Source organism: Choloepus didactylus, chromosome 12 (genome assembly GCF_015220235.1).
Source record: "Choloepus didactylus isolate mChoDid1 chromosome 12, mChoDid1.pri, whole genome shotgun sequence".
In the NCBI taxonomy this organism is placed as follows: domain Eukaryota; kingdom Metazoa; phylum Chordata; class Mammalia; order Pilosa; family Megalonychidae; genus Choloepus; species Choloepus didactylus.
Genome location: NC_051318.1, coordinates 59,306,865 through 59,332,009, shown reverse-complemented (window position 1 = coordinate 59,332,009; position 25,145 = coordinate 59,306,865). Strand labels below are relative to the sequence as shown.

General features: G+C 39.1%; 1 protein-coding gene across 1 annotated transcript; it reads right to left on the bottom strand.

The window, feature by feature from the left end:
* Positions 1-73: 73 nt before the first annotated feature.
* EDNRB (endothelin receptor type B) lies at positions 74-23,786 on the bottom strand. Its single transcript, XM_037800349.1, has 8 exons — positions 23,551-23,786; positions 22,265-22,803; positions 7,210-7,322; positions 6,871-7,075; positions 5,272-5,421; positions 4,740-4,873; positions 4,110-4,218; positions 74-2,639 (listed from the first exon to the last, which is right to left on the bottom strand). The coding sequence occupies exons 2-8, from the start codon at positions 22,748-22,750 to the stop codon at positions 2,505-2,507; spliced, it is 1,332 nt and encodes a 443-aa protein (XP_037656277.1). The 5' UTR covers positions 22,751-22,803; positions 23,551-23,786; the 3' UTR covers positions 74-2,504.
* Between the last annotated feature and the right edge of the window lie 1,359 nt (positions 23,787-25,145).

Below are 25,145 nucleotides of genomic sequence, written 5' to 3'. Positions count from 1 at the left end.
GCAACCAGAGAAAGAAAGACATGAGGGGCCACTGGAAACTATCCACCAGATAATCAACCTGGGAGAACTGGAAACAATTTAAATTTTTATTGATTTTGTTTACATAGTAAGGAATCAACAACTACAGCAGTTGTCACTTTCAGTGACCACAGGAAAACAAAATATGTATAATTATTTTACATGGTTATATTACAACTTTATAAAGTTAGTTACAACACATCCATATTTTGCTATAAACTATATTCCTTTGGCCATATATAAGCTGCTAATACTAAAAGATGTTTGAACATACTGACTTAGTAGCAGTGTGGAAAGGAGAAAATCTAAAACCACTTATAAATCTTTTGAGCTTTAACATCATTGTTAACATTATTTTTGTCCATTGCTATATGAAATAGTTTTAATACTAGGAAATAATGTTTTAAAGTTATAGCACCTTTTTTTATCTTGGTTTTAATTATGCCAAGAAATCTATTTGTTTCTTTTCAGCCTTTATCAGTATGTTGAAATTCTGAACCAAACCATTTTAGAAAGCTACTGAACACAATTTCATTACAAACAGTGCATATATACTCTTTGTGTGCAGTTCTGAGATTTGGCATGATGATTACAGCCCACAATTCTGGAGATGTGGAGAAGGAAAGGGTATTAGAGAGTAAATGAGGAACTAATACTCAGCACATGTAATAAAAATGAACTGAAACTTAAATAGAAATAAAAAATATATGAACAAACTGAAAATATTAGTGACCCAAAGTTAATTTAAAAATCCAAAGTTTGAAATGTCTTCTGTAATGACAGGCATTTGAAAAACTGATTGGGAAGAAATTAATAGACATGACCATGAGTGATTGTAAATCAAATCCACATGGCATGTGAGTTAATTATTGTCATTTTTTTATTGGCCACATTGTCAGGTTCTGGTTCACCGTATCATCACTCCAAATACTGTCAGAAAACAACATTGCTAGCTTATTTCCAACATGTGGTCTGGGTTATTAAAGGGAAAAAAAATACGAACTCTGTTATATTTTAAGACTGAGTTAAAGCTCTTGGGTCCAATTTGCTCCTGAAGTCACTCTGAGAACATTGCACTGTGTTTTGCTGGAACAGAATCAGGACCTTTTGCATTGATATGACGGGCAATGACGAACATCAGGCTAAGAATGGGAATCTGTCCCTGTGGGTTTCCTCCCACCCCACCTCATTTCCTCTCTCTTCCGTTTTCTCTTGCACATACTTTCACACACATCTCATCCAAGAAAAACGAAGGCACTTTGCTGGGGAGATTAAAAAATTAGGCAGGAATGTCCAAAGTAAGAGGTTCTTACAGTCTCAAAAAGCAGATTTGCCTTTAAGTAATAGAAAAGCAGCATGTCAAGAACTCTTTTCCAATGGTTATTTACAAAAGTAATATAAAAGAATTAGTAATAAGCTTTACAGGTAGCTGTGAACTACTAATTTGAGTGACTGTTTAAAAACAGTGTTTTAATGATAACACTATATTTAAACTGGAGACAATTTTAACTACAGCGTGGGTGTGAGGATGTCACCTCTCCTTTGCCATGTGGACACTGCTCTAGGCAATTCACATTCTGTCTATTATAGGGGAATTGTCATCAGTCTACTTAAGGCTCTAATGCTGGGGCCTGCCCCTGGTTTAAGCATTGACATGTAGTGTGTGTAGCTGAGTATTTACAGGTGGTGGACCTAAACAAATATGGTTTAAACTACAATAGTAAAAGAAGAAAATTTTAGTCATCCTTTAAAAATTGTAGGTAGTGTTTTCTTTGAAGAGTATGTGAATGAGAGATTTCAAAGAAGTCTTTTGGATAGCATTCCAAACCTCTTTCTCTTGTGATATTTGATCTAATCTGAATGTGAAGAGTTTAAGGATTTTTAAAAATTTAGCCTAGATCTCACTTTCTCCTTCCTGATCATTTAAATATGCTTCTGATGCCCAACAAAATAACCGAGTTAAATTGCTTTCACATTTTGTATCCAATAATAATTTGAATGATGGTGTGATACTATTAATAAAAAGTTCTTTTAAAAAATTTTAATTGAATCATTTATAACTTAATAATTCTGTTTTACAATGACACTTTTTTCCCCTTTGCATCAGAGTCACATCATTTTAAAAATAAACCTCTTTAGTATGCATTCTGAAGGAGCTCATTTTAAATGTAAGAGATGTATGAATATCCTGGAATTTATTAAGAGCTACGTTCAAGTGCTTACTGTAAAATATTAAGTGCTTTGACAACGAAGTTTTCTTAACTCTTGCTGTTTTTCTTTTCTTGCTGTAAACAGTTCATAAAATGCCATGTGTAATTATGAGTGTTAAGTGGGAAATCCATTTGTGTTGTGTTAAGTACGTTTTTACTTTTTCGGGGGACAAACACATAGTTTTTTGTTTTGATTTGTTATTGTTTTGGCAAATGCCTCATTTCTAAAATGACTTCTCTCCTAAGAAAAGAAAATAAAAGTGAATGATCCTTCTTTCAAGATGAGCTGTACTTATTACTGGAGCGGAAGTTGTCGTATCCATGATCATTAGCTTTGAACTTTAGGCAGGACTGCTTTTCCTCCAAGGACAGTTTTTCTTCAAATGACTGGCACCAGCAGCATAAGCACGACTATAAAAAACAAAGTAACTCATTATATGTTTGTGTCAGTTGAACTGTCATTACTCTTCATACTCTCTGAGGGTCTGACTTTTTATGCAGGAATGGAAATTCTTGGGCCACTTTCTTTCCATGCTATCTTATATTTTGCTTTAAAAAATATATAATTACATAAGTAGTTGAATAATAATATGAACACAAATCTGGAAAAAATATAACTACGTAAATAGCAAATGATAATTTTTCAAGCAAGGAAATACAGAGAATAACAAAAGGATATAATTAGAATACCTCATAAGAGAAAGACACTCATAATATTTTGATAAATATGTAACTCAAGACTTTTTCCTATGCAAATAGAGAGATTAGTATACACATATATACACATGACTGTAGATGCGCATGTGTTTGTTTATATGTGCATAATTTCTTCTAAGGAGATTTGTACTATACATACTATTCCATAACCTGATTTTTCTTCACTCAATGGTCCATAAACGTCTTTCCATGTCAATGAATTCAGTATTACATTGTCATTTTTTTCAGTCATGTTACTTGCATGTGCCGTTTCAGTTTTATTACACACTGAGTTTTTAAAGTATAAAGTTTTAGTCTTCCAAGTCTTTCTTGAATATTTTATCCAGAACTTTTTTCATTCTGTTTGTTTTCTGAAAAATTATATGCCTATAAGAGGGTGAGAGGTCTGCTGTTTTCTATTCTGTAAAATGAGAGGTTTGATCTTGATGAATGTTTTGCATCCAGCTCTAAAATCCCTGAGTGTATGAGTGGGCAAAGAGTACTATAGACTGCCTTAGAATTTACAAGGAAGCTAAATTCCTGGCTTTCCAATAATGAAATAGTAGGGACAAATGGATTATTCCCATATAATGGGAGGGACTATTTTATTTCACGTTAGATTGTCGAAGGAGTGAATGAATGGATGGATGGTTATTACAATGAGGAACAGTTGCACGTATTCTGCTTGAGCAGCACATTTCTGCTTTGCAAAGACGATAGGAAAGAGGAGGTAGATGCTTAATTAAGTCTCTTTTTTTGGCTTGCTGTTCTCATAGCCATTGGAAAAAAAGACATAAATTGATGATCTTCCAAACTGTTTGTTGCTGCATTGCCCCTTATCTACCAGAAACAGGGGAAGAGAGAATTTAACCCATGTTTAGCTACGATTTTATTACGTGATATGTCAGACATCAATGTGTGTAATTTGTATTAATTTTCTGAGTCCATTCTATGAGCATAACTGTTTGGTTGAGGCAGTAGGGAGTGGTCAACTACAACATACACGCAAAAATTGACTATAGTGATTTATAAGCAAGAGTCATGTTTCAAAAAGCATCCACGATCTAATGCGAGGGACACTATAGAACAATTTACTAGAACTCTCTGCATATAAATGTTAATACTTTGAAGGGTTATCTTTGACAGCAGATTAAAACAGCCTTTTACTTTAGAATAGTCTCTTACCTTAAAGCAGTTTTTAAATCTTTTGCTAACTAAATATAGAGCTATTGGATTGATGCAGGAATTCAGGGAGGCCATGTTGATGCCGATGTAGTCCAACACCAACAAAAAGCTGCAAAACATAACCCAAAAATGCATTGTAGAATACATGCTGCCCCAAGCATTGATTCTTTGCAGACTTGTGAAGAAAAGAACTTAGCTTGAATTTAACTGGTATCACTGGTATTTGTTGATAATGTTCTCTCCCCCTGCCCTTTCCCTGTCTCATTCACTTTCTCTGTCATTCCCACTTTCCCCTCTTCTCAAAGCCCAACTCTGTTTTAAAATAAAATCTCGTTTGGAAGTGTCGAGGCTGGTTGAAAAGAAGTTTACAAAGTGCAAAGGAGAATGAGTCCTGATGTTTTAGATCTTGCCACTCACTCATCCCTTTGACAACTTGAGCTCTCCATTTCCCATGTTCTCTGCAGTCTCCCTCAGTCCTCCCTCCAAAATATGAGTGAAGGCAAAAACTGGGAATCTTAACTGCTCCCTAAGGATTAGGAAAATGTGTCCTCTCTGCCCATGAAAAGAATCAATGGAAACACTTCTGAATGGTGTTTATTTATAAAACTGTTTCTATTTCACCTTTCTTACCTTAAAAGTTCACATCTATTAGGATCATTCTGATCATAAAGAGTGAGCTTCAAAATCCTGCTGAGGTGAAGGGGGAGCCAGCACAGGGCAAAGACAAGCACCAGGCAGAAGACAGTTTTGGCCACTTCCCGTCTCTGAAATAAAACCACAGTCAGACTCTGAAAAGATCTTTCATTGCAACCACAGCATTCTCTCTTTCCAGAAGAATACTTGATGTTCTTTACAAAAAGTCAGTGGCATTTGTAAAAATTAAGGATGCTGAACTTTACACTAAATAGTTAATATAAATTAGAACTAAAACTTCTAGAGGTTCATTTTTTAAAAATGGCTCTATCTCGATCTTTTTAGATTATATGGAATATTTCTAAATAAATAACATAAAATATTCAGTATCTATTCAAAGATACCAGAAGCAAGAAAAAAGGAAAGAATATGCTCTGGTGTATAATAATTTTGGTCTATTGTCATAATCATTTTCATATTCATAATCATAATTACCACCATGAATCAGCAATTATTTCTATTTTCTTACCTGCTTTAAGTGATCATTTAAAGCAATTTGCATTCCACTCTTCTTTCTCAACATTTCACAGGTCATCAGGGTATAAAAAAATGCAGTGATAGCCAAAGGCAAGCAGAAATAGAAACTAAATAGCCACCAATCTTTAGCTCTCTTGTAAAACTATGGGACAGAAAGAACTTTTATGATTAAGAAAATCTTCTATATCAAATGTTTAACTTCCAATAACATATTCATCAAAAACAATTATCTTCTAAAGTACATTCGTTTTATAAAGGCTATATACACTTTCAGGCTATATCTACTGAACAAATAATTAAGTATCTATATTAAATTAAACAAACTTTGCCTAAAAAGCATTTCAGCACTCTGTCATTCCCACGTTCCCCTCTCCTCAAAGCCCAACTCTGTTTTAAAATAAAATCTCATTTGGAAGTGTCGAGGCTGGTTGAAAAGAAGTTTACAAAGTGCAAAGGAGAATGAGTCCTGATGTTCTCCACAAAAACTTAAGCACGTGGGAAGAATTGGAACTATTTGGTAAATGTTTTCTGTACATGTAAGCAAGTTATACTTATTCTTTGTACAACATACCACATCTGAATATGTAAGCTTATCCTATTGTTTAAGTGAAGTTTTTACTTTTTAGCAAGTTTGTTTAATGGGGGAAAAACAGATATGAAAAGGTCTATGTTAATCACTTAAGTCACTAATATATAAATTTGATCTCTCAATAAAGAGAGTCAACACTGCTTAACTTCTGTCATTTCTCTTATTCTTTTTCTGCTCTAAATTATCTTTTCTTAAATTGTTGCTCCAGATATATCTGTATTGGAGAATAATTTTATGTAACCCATGTAGTACTTTTTTTTTCTTTTTACTAATAAGAAACAAGAAAACAGCAATCTCATTCCCAATTTCACATTAAGATCCCTTTTATTTTTTTGCTTGATATATACAATTCATGAATTTTTATATAGCGTGTTATACATAAAGTAGAAAATAATCATTGGCAACACTTAGATTAGACCAGCCTTCTTTGCTTTAACTTCTCTTAAATCATTCTTTGGGGAAGAAGTCTTTTACAGTTAGGATTCTCCTATTTCCTGATTAGATGTTTAACAAATAGCCAAGATAAAAAGTTCATTGTAAGGGCAGCTTTTACTTTGGTATCATAGACAAAGAGAGAGGTCAGGTTTGCTATTTAGCATCCACCCATGTCAAGATGACTTCTACTTGAACATTTGCTGAATGATCCACGCTCTCTGATAACTGAAGTGTTGTCTTATGCAGAACAAGCAGAAGTTTCCAGTGCTGGTGGGACTTGGGGTAGAACAGCTATAAATTCAGATTAGTTCTCACATATCAACTTGGTTTATCTGTGCACAGAGACATGATCCGTGTCCCCAAGAGTCAGAATTTTGGAGAAGTGTGACTCAGCTTCTTGCAGCTTGAGTCGTTAGCCAACATTAACTCTGCAGTCCTGGGATCTACACTCGTAATTTATGCCAAGGACAGTTATAAATCAATAGCTATTCTGAGAAGGGGAGGTCAGGGAAAATAGCTAAATATTTATGAGAAAAAAAGAGAAAAGAAAAAAAGAGTATAATTTACCTGCATGAAGGCTGTTTTCTGAGTGGGATGAAGCAAGCAGATTCGCAGATGACTTCCTTTGTAGTCCATCACAATCATATCAAAACCTATGGCTTCAGGGACAGCCAGAACCACAGACATTACCCAAATTAAAACAATTTCTACTGCTGTCCATTTTGGCACCCCGATTCCTTTAATTCGACTCCAAGATGCAACAGCTCGATATCTGAAGATCAAAATGAACTGTTTTTTAAGCTGGCAGAGCCTGATTTTATTGAATTTCATAGTTTATTTTCCAGGCAACAGAGCAATCGTCATTATAGTATTCAGGATATATCTGGCTTAAATATAAGCTCTTACCTGTCAATACTTAGTGCACATAAACTCAGCACCGTGATTCCCACGGAGGCCTTCTGTATGAAAGGCACCAGCTTGCACATCTCAGTTCCAAAGGGCCAGTCCTCCGCCAGTAGCTGCATTGAGGAGACATGAAGCTCTGTTATGGAGGTTTTCACAAGATGCCCTCCAAACAGCATTATTTAGTGGAGAGTATTTAACACGCAGGGCAACATTCTTTTCCTTATGGATTACTCTTTTGAAAAGCACAAATATTCAATATATGGAACAGGAGAGTGTGTCAGGAATAATGGAAATACAGCCAGTTCGTGAGAATTTGTCATGCGTATGTAGTAGCTTACAGATAGGATCTCCACCATGAGGCCAACTGGGGCCAGTCACTGAAGTTCCCCTTACAAAATTGAACCTGCAGTGCTGATAATGTCTCTTATCCTGCCATGGAGTCTCAAATGCCCAGGTAATGGCCAAATCAAAATATAAGTTAATTAAAAATAAAGGATAATTGTTTCTTACCTGAAGAGACAAGACTACTCATATGGAGAACACTGTGTGCTTTCATATGCTTACAGTCAACTTACTTAACCGAACATTCAACTCAGGCAGGGCAGCCATGCTGTTCCTTGAACACACCAGGCACCCTCCTGCTTTAGGACACTGGCCCAAGATCTTTCCTTATCTGGGGAGGTTTTTTCCCCAGAGATCCACTTGGCTAACTCCCTTACCTTTGTTGGGTCTTGCCCTAAACTGATCTTCTCTACTGACCTACCCTGATGAGGCTGTTAAAAGCAGTAACTAGCCAAGCCTCCTGATCTTTCTTCCTGACTCTACTTTTCCTTTTATCCATGCACTTATCACCTAATATTGCAAATATTATAATGTATACTTATTTGTCTTGCTTAGTTTTTGCTGTCTGGCTTCCCTAGAATATACACTAGAATATGAGCTCTATGCATGCATAGAACAATATCGGACATAGCAGATGCTTAATAAATACTCAAGTCCCCAAAATATATTGCCACTGGCTATCCAGTGAATAAAAAGATATAGTTCTTGCTATTATATGCATATTTCTCTTTTACTGACTTTAGAATATGCAACCGTCTATTGTTAAACACAGTTATTTTCTTTCTTAGGAACTTGGGTGTGTCCTACACTGGTAAATGAATCACTTTAGGTAAACAGCTGGATATAATGTTCATGAGGTTTTGAAAAAAAGCAAACTATTTCAAACACAAAATAGTTTGTTTTTAAAAATAACCTTCCAAAAGTGAAAACTGTTTTGAAACACAATTGAATCTTTCTGTCCTTTCACTAACGAAGGTTCTTTGTTGAGCTTGTCAAGTGTGTTCTACAACTAGAATGGCACCAGAGGCTGAAATGTGTGTCTGATTATGAATAGGAGTTAGAGATTCAACATGGGACCAATTTCATTTCTAAGCTAGACATGAAGAATTACAGATGTGCAGGACATATATGCTTAATCTAGGGGTCCTGAAAGCATATGGGGCCAAGCAGGTAAAGTAGAGGAGTGGGGGGAGCCAGTCGTGAGAAGGTCACTGGTGTTAGCAATACAATGGTGAGCAGGGGAATGGGGTAAAATGTGTCAAAAAGGAGCACCTGCTAATCAACATGACACACTTGTGCCAAAGGGACACAAAAAATCTTTTGATTTTTCAAAAGAAGCCAACAATCAAAATTTTTAAGTGAAATCTCCCAATGTATAAATGTTGACAACTGATTTACATTAAAAAAAAAACAAAAAACACTGTTAGAGAATGTTGTGTTGTGTTAACAAAATAGACCTGTTGACCAGAGTAGGTTCCATCTTGTGACTTCTGGATTAATCAATTAACTCATATCTCTGCTTGTTCATTCATTCATTCAACAAGCATTTATTGAGAACCTGCTATGTAATGGGCACCTCTGAGTGCAGGGTATATATCAGTGAACAAGGCAAACTTCCTGTTTTCATGGAGTTTACAGGCTAGCAAGGGAGGCAGACAAGAAACACATTTGGGGTGTCAACAACTTAAGAGATGGGTGGTGGGATGTGGGATGCTTTTTTGCTAGGTTCCTGAGGGATAGTCTCTCTGAAGAAGCAACATTTGAACAGGAACTTGAGTGAAATAAGAAAGTGAGCCACACAACATTTGTTGTAGGCAGAGTCGAGCAAGTGCAGTGGCTCTGAGGTGACAATAAGTCTGGGGAGCTGAAGCAACAGCAAGAAGATCAACAAGACTGATGCAGAGGGACCAAAGCCTAGTGATAGGGGACAAAGTTGTAGAGAGAGGACTTTGAATGTTATTTGGAGAGAATCCATTCCAACATTTTCCGTAGGGAAGGGAGATGGTCTTCTTTATGTTTAAGAGCGATCACTCTGACTGCTCAGTATAGAACCAGAATGTAGGGGTCAAGAGAGGAAGCAGGGAGTCTAGTGAGAGGCTTTGGACTGGACCTTGGTAGTTCTCTAGGGCTGAGAAAAATGGGTTACAGCAAGTATATATTTTGAAAGTAGAGTCAGCAGGACTTGTTGAAGGATCTGATGTAGGTAGGAAAAGTCAGGATATTCTAAGGGGTTTACCGTGTAACTGATGGAACCATTTACTGAGATGGGGAAGACGCAGGTGCAATTGGTCTGGACCAGCTATGAACTCAGGATACTTTAAAAGAACTGCCAATAGCCTTCGGAAACACAAGAATAAAAAGGCTCCAGCTAGTTACAAGGAATCTGCCAGACCCAGCTTGTTAAAAATTACCTAGACGATATTGTATATAATTCTGATTGTCTTTAGATGTGTCAGGAAAGAAAATAAAACTAACACTTGTATTGCACTTACAAGGGGCCAAGCACTATCGTAAGCCCTTTACATATATGGCATCATTGAATCCTCAAAGCAAGCCTGTGAAGTAGTGCTATTATTATCCCCTTTATAGACAAGAAAACAGAGGCACTTCATTAACCTTCTGTGTTGGTTTGACAATGTGTCCACAAATTCTTTGATACTCCTCCCTTTAAAAGGTGCAACCTAATTTCCCTCCCCTTGAGTGCGGGCTGCACTCAATGATTTGCTTTTAATGAACAGAAAGTGGCAGAAGAGATGATGCATGATGTCTGAGACTAGTTCCTAAAAGGCATCTCGGCTTCCTCCTTGCTCTCTCTTGGATTACTCATTCTGGGGGAGGTAAGTGGCCAAGTCTTAAGGATGCTCAAGCGGATCTCTGGAGAGGCCATGGGCGAGGAACGGAGGCCTGCTGCCTTGAACTGGCGCTCACTTGCCAGGTGTGTGACTCAGTGGATCCTCCATCTCTAGCAAACCCTCAGAGGCCTGCAGCCCCAGCCAGTATTTTGACTGCAAGCTCATGGCAGGCTCCGAGCCAGAACCACCAGCTAAGCTGCTCCCTGGATTCCCGACCTACAGGCGCAGTGTGAGACAATAAATATTTATTGTTTCAAGCCACTAAGTTTTCGGGTAATTTGTTACTCATCATTTTCTAACCAATAGACTTGTCTTTGGTTGCTCATGTAAGTAAGTAATAGAGCCACACCTGAACCCATGTGGTCTGATCCCGGTCTGAACTTATAAACACTATGATACCTGCTAGATAGTATTTGTACAAGTCGATCTTACAGAAAAGAATGTTCAAGATTACATCAAATATTAATACTTTCAAACCGATTGTCGGTGTCAAACAATGTTAAAATATTTAGATGCAGAGTAAAATGTTTTTCCAAGCACCTAGCTATTTTATCCATATAATGTCCTGGAATTTGGGTATTTTCAAACATTTTATTCTATCTCACATGACTTTGAAATACGCAGATATTGGTATCACATAGGTACAGCCATGAGAAGGCTCAAGATGAATGGGGTGTCCAGATCATTGAAGGGAAACAAATCCCGCTCACAAGAATGAGCTCTGCCCTGAATCCAGGCCCTGTTTGGACTTTGCTATTGTTTTTGGCTCGGCTTGGAAATTGGATTATTGCTCTTGGTACCACTGGGAGGCCTGCAGTCCAACCTCTGACCCAAGCTATCACAGAATACAAGGAAATACAAACTGAAAATGGTAACAGTTCTGAGAGAGAGGCAGAAACGTAGTCATAACTGAGATTACAATTTTCTAATCTATCCTTCCTAAGGGAAAGGACCTGCAAAGAAGAGAGCATTAACCTGTCAGTATTTCACACTTCCAATTCAAAACTGAATGCTCTTGGCCCTCAGTGGCCACAGAAGATGGGGGGAAAGTGCACTCTGTTGCTTCCATTATTTTGTGTTACAAAGCATGGTTTTGGCAGGCTGTTACTTGTCTTCTTTTAAAAAGCTCACCTCCTGCCTCTCTCTGATCATAAGGCTTGCAGGGACTCAGAGAAGACTGATGTCCTGTGAAAGGAGCCATACCCATGACTGATGTTCAGCTCCTTTGTCTTAATGACCTCAAACAAGAAAGTCTTTTTGGCAATTTAGTGCATGGAGCTTATTTAAAATGCAAAGACATCAACTGTAATGCAAAACAAAGCCCAGGTTGGGAGAAAAAGCTGTGAGGTATTGGGTGAAAAAAACCATATATATATATAATAATCACTCTCAAATAATGTATATACTGTCACTCTCAACTAAGATGCCATCTTTAAATTTTGTTGAGAAAATATTCTTGTAGATTTTTATGGTTCCTGGAAATTGATTATGTCACCATTTGCTGACAAAAATAATGAAGTTCAATAATACAACTTTCCTTTCTGCAGAGGAAACTGATTCACTTTATTGCAATAGGAAGTAACTGAACATTATCCTAGTGAGAGCTTATTCCTTACTCCCAGTATTTAGAGTTTTTCCTCGGACCTTCCTCCATGAAATCAGATAACCTGAGAGCAAGATGTAAATACTGCAAAGAAATCAGATACAGTCTTTAGAAATCAGCCTCTGATGATGAAAAGAATGCCATAGTTCAATAGTTTCTGGGCCCCCCCAGATGAATTCAACTTTTTAGGTCCTGTTTAAAGTTTAAGTCTGAACACATGTGACCTAATGTTTATCAAATATGAGCCAGTTAGCACATACTCCCATCCTTGACACATTGTAATGGCTCAGGCAACCAATGGCTTGTAGGGCATTAGGTCCTACTGTCTATGTGGTTTTGCTTTAATAAAATGATAGACCAAGTTTGTGTTGACTTATTTTCCCAAAAGCTATGACTGCTTTCCTAGCACATTTCCTTTTTATGAATAATCACAAATAAATAAATACACAACAAACACCAGATTGAAAAAAGAGTGGACCACACTGGTTATAAGGTTTCTTACTCAAGGATGGCCATGATTTCATAACTTGGTGTTGGAAAGGCTGTTTGCAAAAGAAAAAAGGCAATGGAATCCAAATAAATGATAAATGATATTATATTATATAAAATTATTTTCTAATATTTTAAAATTATTTTTAAATCATAGTTTTTTTTATTTTTTAAAGGATGAATGGCATGAACAGGAAATGAGTATCTTTTCTTAAGAAATATTGTTAAATGAGCCCTACAAAGTGTCTCCAGCTGGGGGATTTACATTTTTGCTTTCTCTTTTTAATTAAAAATCACATTCCTTAGGAATTAACTAGAGAAAACTTTGTTAATACATACCACTGTTAATGCCAAAAGGAATGAAGTCCCATAAAGTCAGGAAATGCCAAAGTTAACCATCTTTCACTAAGAAATGTTCACTTGCCTCATTAACCATACATACCATTTTCTTTTCTTATTATTTTTTAAGTATATACTCTGGGCTTTAACTGTTTATTTGTTTCAGAATGTTCTACAACATTCCCATTGCCTAGGATAGTACCTGGCCCACAGTGGTCACTCATTAGATGCTTGCTGAATGACAGTGAATGAATGAATGAATGAATGAGTGAATGTGATAGTAAGACAGAAGTCTTGTATGATCAATCTTTCGTTACGAGCAGTTCAGTTCTCATATTCTAAGTAAATTCTTTAGGAAACTGAGATCTAACTGCTTTTTTTTTCTTTTCTTTTCTTTTTGCATTTTCTAGTCCCCGTCCTACCCCCCGCCGGTTAATCAGGTCTTTCTGACACAGAGAGCCAGAGGAGCTCTGGGATTGAGGCTTGAGGGTCTGCCATATTCCTGTTGGAGTTCTGCCTGTTCAAGCAGGCTGGAAAAGGTGAAAGACAAAATTTCCACTTTCCCACCCTCTCTCCCCTACTCAAACCTGTCAAGGAAATTACTGATATAAAACAGAACCTGCTGCTGCTCCCATCTAATAGGATTCTATGAAGAGCTTTAATGGCTCAGAGGATTGTAAATTTGGTGGAGATGGATGCGATGAACATAGGGGCATGGTAAGAGATGATCATTTAAGTGAGCAACATATCGAAGAGGACAACCACCAGTACTTGGCCAAACTGCAGTCTGCTCCATCTCATAGTGAACCATGAATATTTCTTTCAAATGACTGCCATTATAGAAATGTTTTAAAAGAGGGAAATACTGGAGGGATTTTGTTTCACATCTTTGGGAAAGGGTGTATTCTTCTGTTTTTATCTTAATTTCCTGTAGCAGATAAGAGGTTTTCTGAGTTTGTACTAGCATTTTAACAAGATAGGACACCCTCATTCAAGGATTTCCAGGTCAGAACTCCTTTTCCATTTAATCATACATACAGGAGCATTCATAGTAAGCTGCTGGTCAAATGCAAAGTAAATTATTTTCTTGACATACATCATACCTGTGCCCTCAGGGACAAATATCAATGACAAAGTCTACCCTGCATCCATCAGAATGCACTTAATCACTTAAAGATCAGGCTATGTAGATTAGAAATATGTGGGTTAAAAATCATGTCAGCTTATCCCCCAGGGGTGCTATTTAGAAAGTGTCCCTGGAGTTGTTCAAGGCAGCGGAAGCCCTGCCCCAAGGAGACTGTTGCACATGCACCAGAAAACAAGGTCTTCCACTGCTGTGGAGAGATCCCTATGACTTGCTGAAATAGAACAAAGTATCCATGCAGATGAAGTGAAGTTCTTGAAGCAAAATCTCTGAGAAGCAAAGGGATAGAAAGAACACAAAATAAATATTTCTTGGTCCACCCCAAATATATTTTGCTATTAAGTTCACAATAAAATTTATTTCTAAGTTTGTGACAGGCAATAAAGAAATGGATTGCTACTCTCCTATTATCTGAACGTAAAAATACATCCACAGTTTGTGCTTGAAAAACTTCCAATGATGCTTTACATATTTTGAGAAGATTCAACTAGGAGAAATAACAAATACCACTTATAAACTTAGCTTATTATTGGATTTGCTTATCTGAGCTGGATCTTCTAAGATCACCGTGACAACTGAAGAAATGGAAGAAACGGAAGAATTATATCTTGATGACCTCATAGCTCAGAACAAGGACTTTCAAATGTCATGAATTCAACAAACCTTATTAATTAATTTCACACTATACTTATACCTAACTCCATTTGTGGGATATCTTATGGGACACTTATAAGCAATTGGGGAATACTAAAGTCCTGTAAGATAGTTTGAGTGATGGAGAAGAAGACATTGTACAGTGTAGATATTCAGAGAATTGTTTTCCTCTTTTCTGGAAACTAAAATGGCACCGAAGAGGAGAAAAGCAGGAAGGAGACACAAGACCTGCCTCCTTTACAGGGTCAGGCTTGGCGCCTAAGGGAGAGAGATATTTGCCTGAGAAATGCTTCAGCCAACTTTCCTAATACTTTTCTGACATAAGAACGATCCTCTTTTATCTCCCATTCTCTCACTCTCTCTCCTTCTCTCCTTTCTCCACCACACTTTGACTATTTCCTTGTTCTTTTACATTTTCACCAGATGGTCTATTGGGGCAGAGAGATAAAAAGTCTCTAAAATAAATTCAATGGGAAAAAAGAAGCCTAAAATTAGAGATGTTGCCAGCTAAGGTACATACCCTTACACCATACTCAGCTATCTCCCAAACATAACCAACCTCTTCTTAACTTTGCAAAAGCCTGAAAGAGAATGTTTCACATCATTAATTATATCTTGATCTTATTTCAGCTCAGGCTTTATCTGTCAACACCCTTTAAAGAACTTAATCATTTATTAGCATTTGGCATGTTTCTCTAAAAATAATCAACTATGGCATATTAGCTACACAGAGGCAACCTTATATGGTTTTCTTTGTAAAATGAAGAACATGGCTTCCTGGCCTCAAGACAACAGGGTCGTGGCTATGTTGTTCTCTTGCACAGCTATGAAAATATTTTCAATCTTCTAAGGCTCATTTTTAAGTGAGGAATGAAAAAATGTAAAGGCCTTGATAGATAGCCCTTACCATATTGAAAGAACCATTGCCTAAAAATTTTAAGAGGCTTGGATTTTATAGAGTGACCAAGTGGCAGATCAAAAGCAAACACTTGAAGTACATCGAGTCAATCCAGGGACCATATTTTGCCCAAGTCCGGGTGTTTGCCATCCATTTTGTCACAGGAGTTCAAGGCCAGCATGTGAAGCAGTGGATTGGGACTATGAAGTCTTGAGTTTCTCAACGCTGCTATCTACCTGTTATTTGATTCTGACTAATATCATCCTACAGAAGAAGGAACAATCTTTTACCCCTTCTTTCTCCTTTGGACGGTCGCCAAAATAAAAGGAAAAAGCCCACTGCCTTTAGGCCTTTTTTATAGCATCATTAGTCAACATGCATTTGTCTGGTAGTGACTGTTAGAGGCACTATGCTGGGTGAGGGGCCTGGTGTTAGGGCCACTTGTTAATTGGTTCCAGGTCATTCAGGGCTAATAGTTTTGCTCTTTCTCAATGTTTTTAAGAACTTATATTTTAAGAGTGCTTGATTAGGTGCTCTTAAAAAAATCTTGCTTTAAATAAATGAATCTCAAAGGTGTAGAGATTGCTTTTTGGATTCAAAATGCCTCTCCCCATGAAAATACTCCCAAATGCTACTAAAATATCTTAGTTCCTGGACTGGAAATGGGAGCAGTATTATTTACTTGGGAGAAATTAGACTCCTTTACCTTTACTTCCCCTACCTTTACTCTTTACTTGCTATGATACCTTTACTTCTTGAATTGAGATATATGCATATACTTAATTTGCTGATTGGAAAATTATACCTTCAAAAGTTAAATTTGATGGTGTTCCCATTCACTTCTACTTTTGACTATTAAACTGGCTAATTATATGCAAACGTATAGGTACTAGAAGCAGTCTAAGACAGGATAGAGAGAAAGGTGATTTTGTTCAGATATTTTCAATTATGTCATATGTGGAAAATGCCTGATTACTTGACAGTCACTTCACTCAAAACTCACTGTGGATTCGGTGAAGTGACTCCACATTTTAACATGCCAGCATTTTAATGTTCTAGGCACCCCGCCTTAACGAGTTAAACGTTAAAGATCAGCAGTTTTGCCTCTCAGAGCTATGAAAGCAGCCTCTGTGCTTCCTAGGAGAAGCCTATAAAGTCTTAACAGCAGAATTATCTAAAAGCACTCTATCGAAACCCTAATTTTAGCTCTCCTCCACCACTGGACACCTGATTGCACTTGGATCATTATCTAACTAGTCAACGTTGATACCTGCCTTACCTGGTTTCAAGCAGATTTGTTTTCAGCGACAATTTTCTTACACATAAAGGAAGCTATATTTGAGAATTAACTACACAAACTCAGTTATTCATGTAAATGTAGCACAGAGTTAAATAAAATCCAGAAATAATTTTAAAAACTAATTATTTGCTCAAGAACTTTTAACTTCTCCCCAACTGACAACCAAATCTTGTTAAATATCACTGTTAAACTAAACCAATCAACTAAACAACATCAAAAAACTTCACAGTATCCACAGTACACAGTATCTTTTGCTCTCTACACAGCGTTGACATCTGTGCTTTTACAATTTTGTAGTCAGACACCAGGCTCTCATATGCAACAAACATCTAGATTATCCCCTTCGTTTAAGTCTATATAGGAAGGACACAATAAGTAGCTCATGAATAGGAGAGATTCATTCTCACATCAGATATTTAAACATTAGCTTTTGGTTCTGGTATATATAAGGACCTTGTAGATATCAGGCATGGTGACCCAAGTATATGGTAGAGAGACATAAATATATGTATATTTATAGGGAGATGCTCTATAAAATAGTAATTAAAACTATTGTTGTCACAGTACAACAACTTTGGAATACAATACAGTAATATCTATCATTACAGTGCACATACCCTATGATGCAGTAATTCTTTTTCTAGAAATTTCCCCTTCAGATGTAGACACACATGTGCAAGGCCATATGTACAAAGATGTCCATTGTAGCCATGTCTGTAATGGCAAAAACTGGAAAAAATAAATCCCAGACACATAAATTTGCATTCTTATTTCTATGTGTGTGGGTGGGTGTGTGTATGTACATATAATATTTATCGTTTGCTTGCTATGTGCCAGGCACTATGCCAAGTGATATCTATCTACACATTCCTATCACATTTATTATTTGTGAGTATGTGTATGCATATGCCCATACACACATACACAAACACACAAACACACATATATTGCCCACTTTGGGTAACTGAGTTTTCATATTTCACAAGATGGTCTTGTGTTACACAGACATAGACCTAATGTGTGCTGATGAGAAGGGCAAACATGGTTTATTTTCAGCCATTTTTACATGAGTATTTGAATGACTTTGACAATAAATTTGCTACACAGGAGATCTGGCGAGTGGAGTGACTCTCCCTAGAACTTTCTGGGGACCAGTTCCTTGAGGGAATCAAAGTAGGGCAGACATATATTTCCCAGATTTCTCAGCCCCTCGCAGCCACACCTCTGTGTGAGGTCCTGACCAGTTTGATAGTGGTGTCAAGGTCTCGGACTTCTATGAAACTTTGTGACTTGTCAACTTTATTGAACTCTAGATTTAGAAACTGATTGATATAGATTTGCATTAATGTTTATGGGCCCCTGGTTCCTTGGTGTGCCAACGAATAAATGGATTAGGGAATTCTATGAACCTCTGGGTTGGGGGTGGGGGACAAAAACATTCATTGGATTCTCAAAGAGAATTGTAACAGCTCATCAAAAAAATTGGAAATCACTGGATTAGAGATTCAAGCCTCCCACTTTGGAATTAACTTAAATAGCAGTTATAATTTACTTAAATTGCTATTTGTGAATTATAATACCTGAATACTGTGAAATTCTAAAGGCATTTTTTTTTTAATTAACTTTCTATGGTACTACAATTACTTAGGGGAATAAATGGCTTTGAACTAGTCCCGGGTTAGGGATTTTGGTAAACAAAACCTTAAGAATAACATCCACTGACATTATGGATATTATATACTACAGACCATTTAAAGGGGATTTCAGTAAATAAAATCTTCAAATGACTTAAATTACTTCCTGAAAATGTTTAGCAAGTGTCTCACTGTGTGGTACCAGGTCACATAATTCTATCAATGCACTCCAATGAGGCTCTAACAATACTGGTTGGAGCAGGGCATGCTGTGCCTGCACAGGCTCAGAGCAGTGGATGGGGACAACTACAGTTCTAGGGCCAGATGGCCTGGTTCAAGTCCTAGTTTCATCACTTTCTTGTGTTTGACATTGGCAAGTAACTTTACCCTTCGGACATATAGTTTCCCCAGATCTAAAACAGGGATAATAATAAACCTCCCCCATAGGGTTGTTACAGTGATTTAAGGAACTAAACAAAATACTCAGCATATAATAAATAGTAACCACTATTATTACTTTATGCCTCAAGTGGTACATATTTATACATATAATAAAATAAACCACACTGTCTTTGCCTGAAATGTATTTGAATGCCCAGAGCAAGGTCCTGGTTTCACTTGCCATTCCAGCATTACATCTCAAAGCAGTAACTCTAGGAAGCATAATTCACTGAGAAAAAATGATTTGGTTGATTAAGTGGTAGAGAGAAGTAACGACTTTGCAACAGGTCTCATAGAATAGATTATACAGGTAGACGTGTCCTCAAGGAAGGTCACATGTGGTGTTGTCTATCGTCACGGCTACACGAAAGTCATGTAGAAATGTACATGCAGATATATCTGTGTGTAGCTTTACTTTGAAACAACAACAAACCACTGAAGGGTGCTATCCTTCCTTAACTGTTGAATGCACTTGGTAAAACCTTATTTGGATGGAATACTACTCAGCGATAAAGAGGAACAAACTATTGATACAAGCAACAACTCTCTAAGGCATTATGCTGAGTGGAAAAAGCCAACCTCAAAAGGTTATGTACTAGATGACTTTGTTTATATAAGATTCTCAAAATGACAAAACCATGAAGAATGAGAACAGATTGCTGGTTGCCAGGGGTTACGGAGAGAGTGGTGGGAATAATTAGAAAGAGGTAGTGCAAGGGAGTTCCTTTGTGGTAATGGAACTGCTCTGCTTCTTGATTATGAAGGTGGTTATATGAATCGACATGATAAAATTGCACAGAATTCAATATATACACATGCACATGACTGCATATTAAAATGGGTAAATATAAATAAAGTCTGAAGATTGTACCAATGTCAACTTCCTTGTACTGCAATTACGTTACCATCAGCGGAAGCTGGGGGAAGGGTACACAGGACCTCTCTGTACTAGTTTTGCAAGTTCTTAGAAGTCTAAAATTGTTTCAAAATAAAAAGTTAAAAAAAAAAATAAAGCAAAGGCCGCAGCATAGATTCAGTGATGGCAAACCTAGTGATGAGATTTGGATCCACTATGTGGATTTGGTTATAACCTGTGAAGATGACCAGATGGTCAGATTTGTAATGACTCATTAGTTTGTTTATTCCAGAAGTAAAAACACAGTATTAACAGACTGACTAGCTTCATACAAAGGGACGCAACTTCCTAGGGAAATCATAAAGGAGTATGAAATGAAAGGAAAAGCTGTGTGCTCCCTCAGGGAGTCAGATATTCTCTGGCTTATTGAAAATGATAATTGACCAGACAGAGAAAGTAAGATGGTCCTGGCAGAGCCGACTGACATCTGGCCTGGAGGCCAACACACAGAAAGGAAACTTCTTCAACCAGGCCTTCCACATAGTACTTAGCGGCTGCCGGATCTGGGAAGGTTCCTAAGTGGGCTAGAGCTGTGGAGCTGCCTGGGACTTCCCTGAACAGACCTTTCACAAAAATTCTGTGTAAACCTAGCAAAACTAGTTTGTAACCTTTCTTTTGGGAGGGATCTTGTTTCACTTATTTTAAAATTTCTCACAACACCTCCTACTCCCAGGTTTCTCAGTCCAGTTTTGATAAATTGAATTGAAATATTTCAGCCAAATTAGAATGGAAGGATCTGGTCTGTGGGACTCCTTTAGAAGTAACTGGGTCATTTCTAGGCCTTTATAAAGTTGTGGCCACATTCATTGGACCGATTTTGGCCTATCCTTCTCCTAGCAAACCCTCAGAGTTCATCAGAACCAGCCGCCATCCCAGATTTTAGAGTTTGCTCAACTCATTCCTCATTTCTGGGAATGTTTTCCTCTAGTACCTGGATCCTAATCATAATTGCATCCCTAAACCTCAGAAATCTCCAGAATTCTCTTAAAGTGTGGCTAATGGGATTAGGATTTCCAGAAATTCATAAAGGACAATTTACAAGCATGGTGCTACAGCAACTGCTCCTGCCACAAAGATCAAAGCATCCTTACAATCCTTTCCCATCCATGCACCCTCCAAGTCCCCCCCCCCCCACCTTTTTCCCTTGTATTGAGCCTGAGGCTAGCCTTGGGCAAATTTGCAAAGTATATTGTCATTCCTTATACTGTTGTAGTGTTTTTATGTGTACCTTTCTATTGCTGATCATGATGGGGAAGCAGAGTTTTACATATTTGTATAGCCCTTTCTTTCACAGCTCTTTCACTCAGGCTATTTTGTATAATTCCCACACAGCCTCGGTGGGTGGGTGCTAGCAGACTTATTGTAGAGTTGAGGAAATGGAGGCCCAGAGATATGGGATGTGTCCAGAGTTCCAAAGCAACCTGAAGTCAGGTAGTTTGGGGGTGGCCATCCTGCCCTGGCTTCTTATGCCTCTTTCCTCTGATTCCCGCAGTAACCACCCAGCAAAGTTAACTACTGAAACTGTTACAAGAACTTTAAATTGAGTGTTTTCTGTCTTGTCCATAAAGTCATCAATGGGTGCAATCATAAAACTAGTGCTTTGGGGCTTGACAGATGTGATTCCATACACCACCCCTTACTCGTGAGATCTTGAGTATGTTATTAGTCATCTGTAAAAATGGGGGTAATACCTATTTGTGGGTTGCTGGAATGAGTAAAGGAAATAACACATCTAGCCCAGCCTTGGCCCGCTGTAGGCACTCAGTAAAGAGTAGCTACAGTTATTTAATGCAGGTGAACAGCAATTTTCCAACTCTTCAGTCTGAGTCTCTTTCTTCCATGACATTTGTTTCCTATTCCAGCCCCTTTTTCAGGGTCCTCTAGGACAATGCTTCTCCAAGTTAGTATGCATATGAATTACCTGTGCATCTTAAGGTGCAGACTCTGATTTAGTAAGTGTGGGATGGACTCACATGTCTAACAAGCTCTCAGGTGATGGCAATGCTGCTAGCTCATGGATTACACTTTTGAGTAGAGAGAATGTAGGGAGTTAGCTGGATTTAGGGGCTAGATCCTCCTAGGCTAGTGGTTCTCAAACTTTACAGTTCATAATTTCCTGGAGGGTTTGTTAAAATACAAATTACTGGACTTCTTCCCAGAGATTCTGATTCAGTAAGTCTGGGATGGGGCTGGAAAACCTTCATTTCTAACAAGTTTCCAAGTGACGCTGAGACTGCTTTTCTGGAGATCACGCTTTGAGAACTCCTATTCTAGGCTTAGCAGAGAGCCACTCAGATCAGAAGAGAATTTAGTTCCAAAGATTACTAATTTGCAGGAGGGGATGGAGCTTTTAGAGTAAGCTCCCTCCCAAGAGTCTCCCATCTACCCTCCCCAACTGGGCCCTCTCCCCTATTCATAGGCTGGTTTTAGCAGTCCCCTTTACCTTGTAGACATTGATGGGGATGTCGATGACAATGTGCAACAGGTCTCCCAGAGCCAGACTAGCGATCAAGATATTGGGGCCGTTTCGCATGCATTTGTTCTTGTAAATGATTCTCAGCAATGTGGAGTTCCCGATGATGCCCAGCACGAACACAAGGCAGGACACCACTGTGTTGATGTACTTGAACGTCTCCTTGATTTCGATAGGTGATTTGCACTGGGGATGCGAGATGGGGCGTGGCCAAGTCCCCGCTGTCCTACCTCCTTTAGACACCTGCGGAGGTGCCGACGACTGCGGCAGACTGGCGTTGGACCCTCCGGGCCAGGAGGTCTTAGTGGGAGGCGTCATTATCTCTCCAATCTCCAGAAGTGGCGGAGTTGCCTCGGCTGGCGGGGATCTTCTCTCTTCTCCCCAGACTCCAGCAACACCGCACGCAAGAAAGAGCACCAACAGGGCGCGTCCGCACAGGCTTGGAAGCGGCTGCATGCTGCTGCCTGCTGGAGTGGGCGTCCGGTGGCCGCCCCGCAGCTTTCTGGAGACTGGCAGGGGAAGGAAGACAGGACACTTGGGTCAACTACTCCAGCCACGCCTCTGCAAACCGCCAGCGCAGACACCGCCGCTACTCGTGCGCAAAAGTACCTCACGTTTGCGCGCCAGAGGAGCTGGCAGCTGTGCGGAACTAAGGCGCGCGGGAACCGCCAGTAGTAGTTGAACCTCCCTAGGAATCTCCCTAGGAAATTCCCTCTCCCCAGCGTGTCGCGGAGGGGTAAATCACTTACAGTGGAGCAGGGCATTTTGGACGGGGTGTGCCAGCAAGGTGAAAGAGTGAGGTCCGAGCCAAAGATTTGAGCTCTTCAGCGCGCCTGAAGGGAGATGTGTGCCTTTGAAACAAGGGTGCATGAGGGCGGGGGATTCAAAGCACTTAGTACCCAAGTGCTGGTGCAATCTTTGCACTTGGCTCCGCAGGGGCACCCCTATACTCCGCGTCTGAACTCCAAAATCTCCTCCAAACTGGACAAAGCCGCTACTCTACGCTGCCTGTGTGCTACGGTTCCACTCGCGCTGCCAGGAGTGCGCTGAGTCGACTTGGGAGAATATCACTTATTTAAATTGGAAGCCTCTACCCCTCCAAGTGGCTTCAAACACGCGCTTTTTTGCACCCCAAGCTCACTTTAATTTGCTGTTTCTATTTTTAAATATTAAAATCCTAAACTAGTTATCCAAGATGAAGCCCCAGGACAGGGGTCAAGTCCTGATTTTAATGAAAACCAAGACAGAATGTTTACCTCGCGGATAGGACACACCAGGCTCAGAGCGACGATCCGGGACGTCCCACCCGGGAGCTGCTGGGTGGCGGGACGCGAAGGGGCTGCAGAGGCGCACTGGGCTCGCAGCTCGGTTCCAGCCTGCTGGAGGAGCAGAGCAGAGCACGCCTCCTTCAGCTGCAGGCGGATCTGGCTCTGACGAAACGCTGAGAGAATGCCAGACAGTGTAGCCTCCACAGCTCGCTCGGGGTCTCTGCTGTCCCTAGACAAGTACTTTTATTCATTCGTCCTTTCCCCATCAATCATCGCCAAACTCCTCCCGCGCCTTCCGACCGCGCCGCAACCTTTTCCCCCTGGGCGATGCCTGGACAGCATCAGCAGGAGCTGCCCTCTGAAGAGGGCAGTCCTCGGCTAGAAACGCGTCCTAAGAGCTTGTTTATTTGTCATAGTTCCAAGTCTTCAAACGGTGAGCCTAAATCAAGGGCAAGTTATCACGCGCCCCGTGACGCGCTGAGGCTCCCGACAAGAGCAGGGCTCAGTATTAAACGTGTTGATCTGGAATTTCAACGTCGACCGTGACTTTTCTTTCAGTTTAATATCCTGCTGGGATATTTAAGACCTGGTTAGTTGGGGGCGCTGCGCTACTCTTCGCTCTGCTTTTGTTTTTTTATCCCCAAAGTTTCGAGTCCACATTGGCCCAACAAGGAAGAGCATCGTCCTTTTTTTTTTCCATGCCTTCTTACTGCGCGGGGACGGGACTGAAGTCTTCCCTTCTCTGTCCTAGCAGCTGCTTTTCTCTCTTCCTGCCATATTCTGGAGTGTCATTGTCAGGCCATCTCAGGATTTTCCTATTGTACCTGTGGGGGACCCGATCCCTGTAGGGGACATCAAAAGAATCAGAAAGCTGCCGTGCAAATTCAGGATGCTATTTGTTTATCAGGTAGAGCAATAAAATAAACTCTTCATATCCATTCTTCAACTCCATTTTCCTGACATAGAGAGAAATAATAGTGACTGACAGTTTTACCTAATGATTGTATAAAGCAAAAGTCAGAAAGTTAGGCTGTGAGATGCACACTGGGTATTAGTCTGCTATCCAGCAGTTAGCTAATTTTGTAGCAACTACAAAATTTCAGACCCAGAAGGAAACATTCCACCTAGCAATTCTGTCTAGGGACTACGTGACTCATTCCTGGTCTCACCACTAGTTAATGACAAAGGTGGGATAAGAATCTTGAATTTCTTGGTCCTATATGATGATTTCTGGGAAAATGGAATTAAGAAATCAATTTCTATTAAAAAGTTGAAGTTTGTGAAATATGGTCTAAAAATGATTAAGGAGGAAGGCTAAAGGAATGAGAAATATGGTCTTAGCATCCTGATGGGGCTAAATACTAGAGCTGGGAGTGCTAATTCAGTATCTGGGATGAACACAGTCCCTATTCTCCTGTGCTTCTTAGCTGAGCAGAGTAACTATAGACAGTGTTATGTGAATGAGGAAATATATAGGTGTATTTAGAGTATGACTGGTTTGCTCGGCTGACTCCAGCCAGTTTTGAACTTATCCTTCTTATACACACCTTCTTTCCTTTATGCATATGATCCTACAGATGGGG

Coding starts and splice junctions, on each gene's coding strand:
- EDNRB (XM_037800349.1), bottom strand. CDS start 22,750: ATGCAGCCGCTTCCAAGCCTGTGCGGACGCGCCCTGTTGGTGCTCTTT. Junction 7,323..22,264: donor TCCCCATCAATGTCTACAAG/GTAAAGGGGACT, acceptor TCCTCAATGCAG/CTACTGGCGGAGGACTGGCC. Junction 4,219..4,739: donor AATAGATGTGAACTTTTAAG/GTAAGAAAGGTG, acceptor TATGTTTTGCAG/CTTTTTGTTGGTGTTGGACT.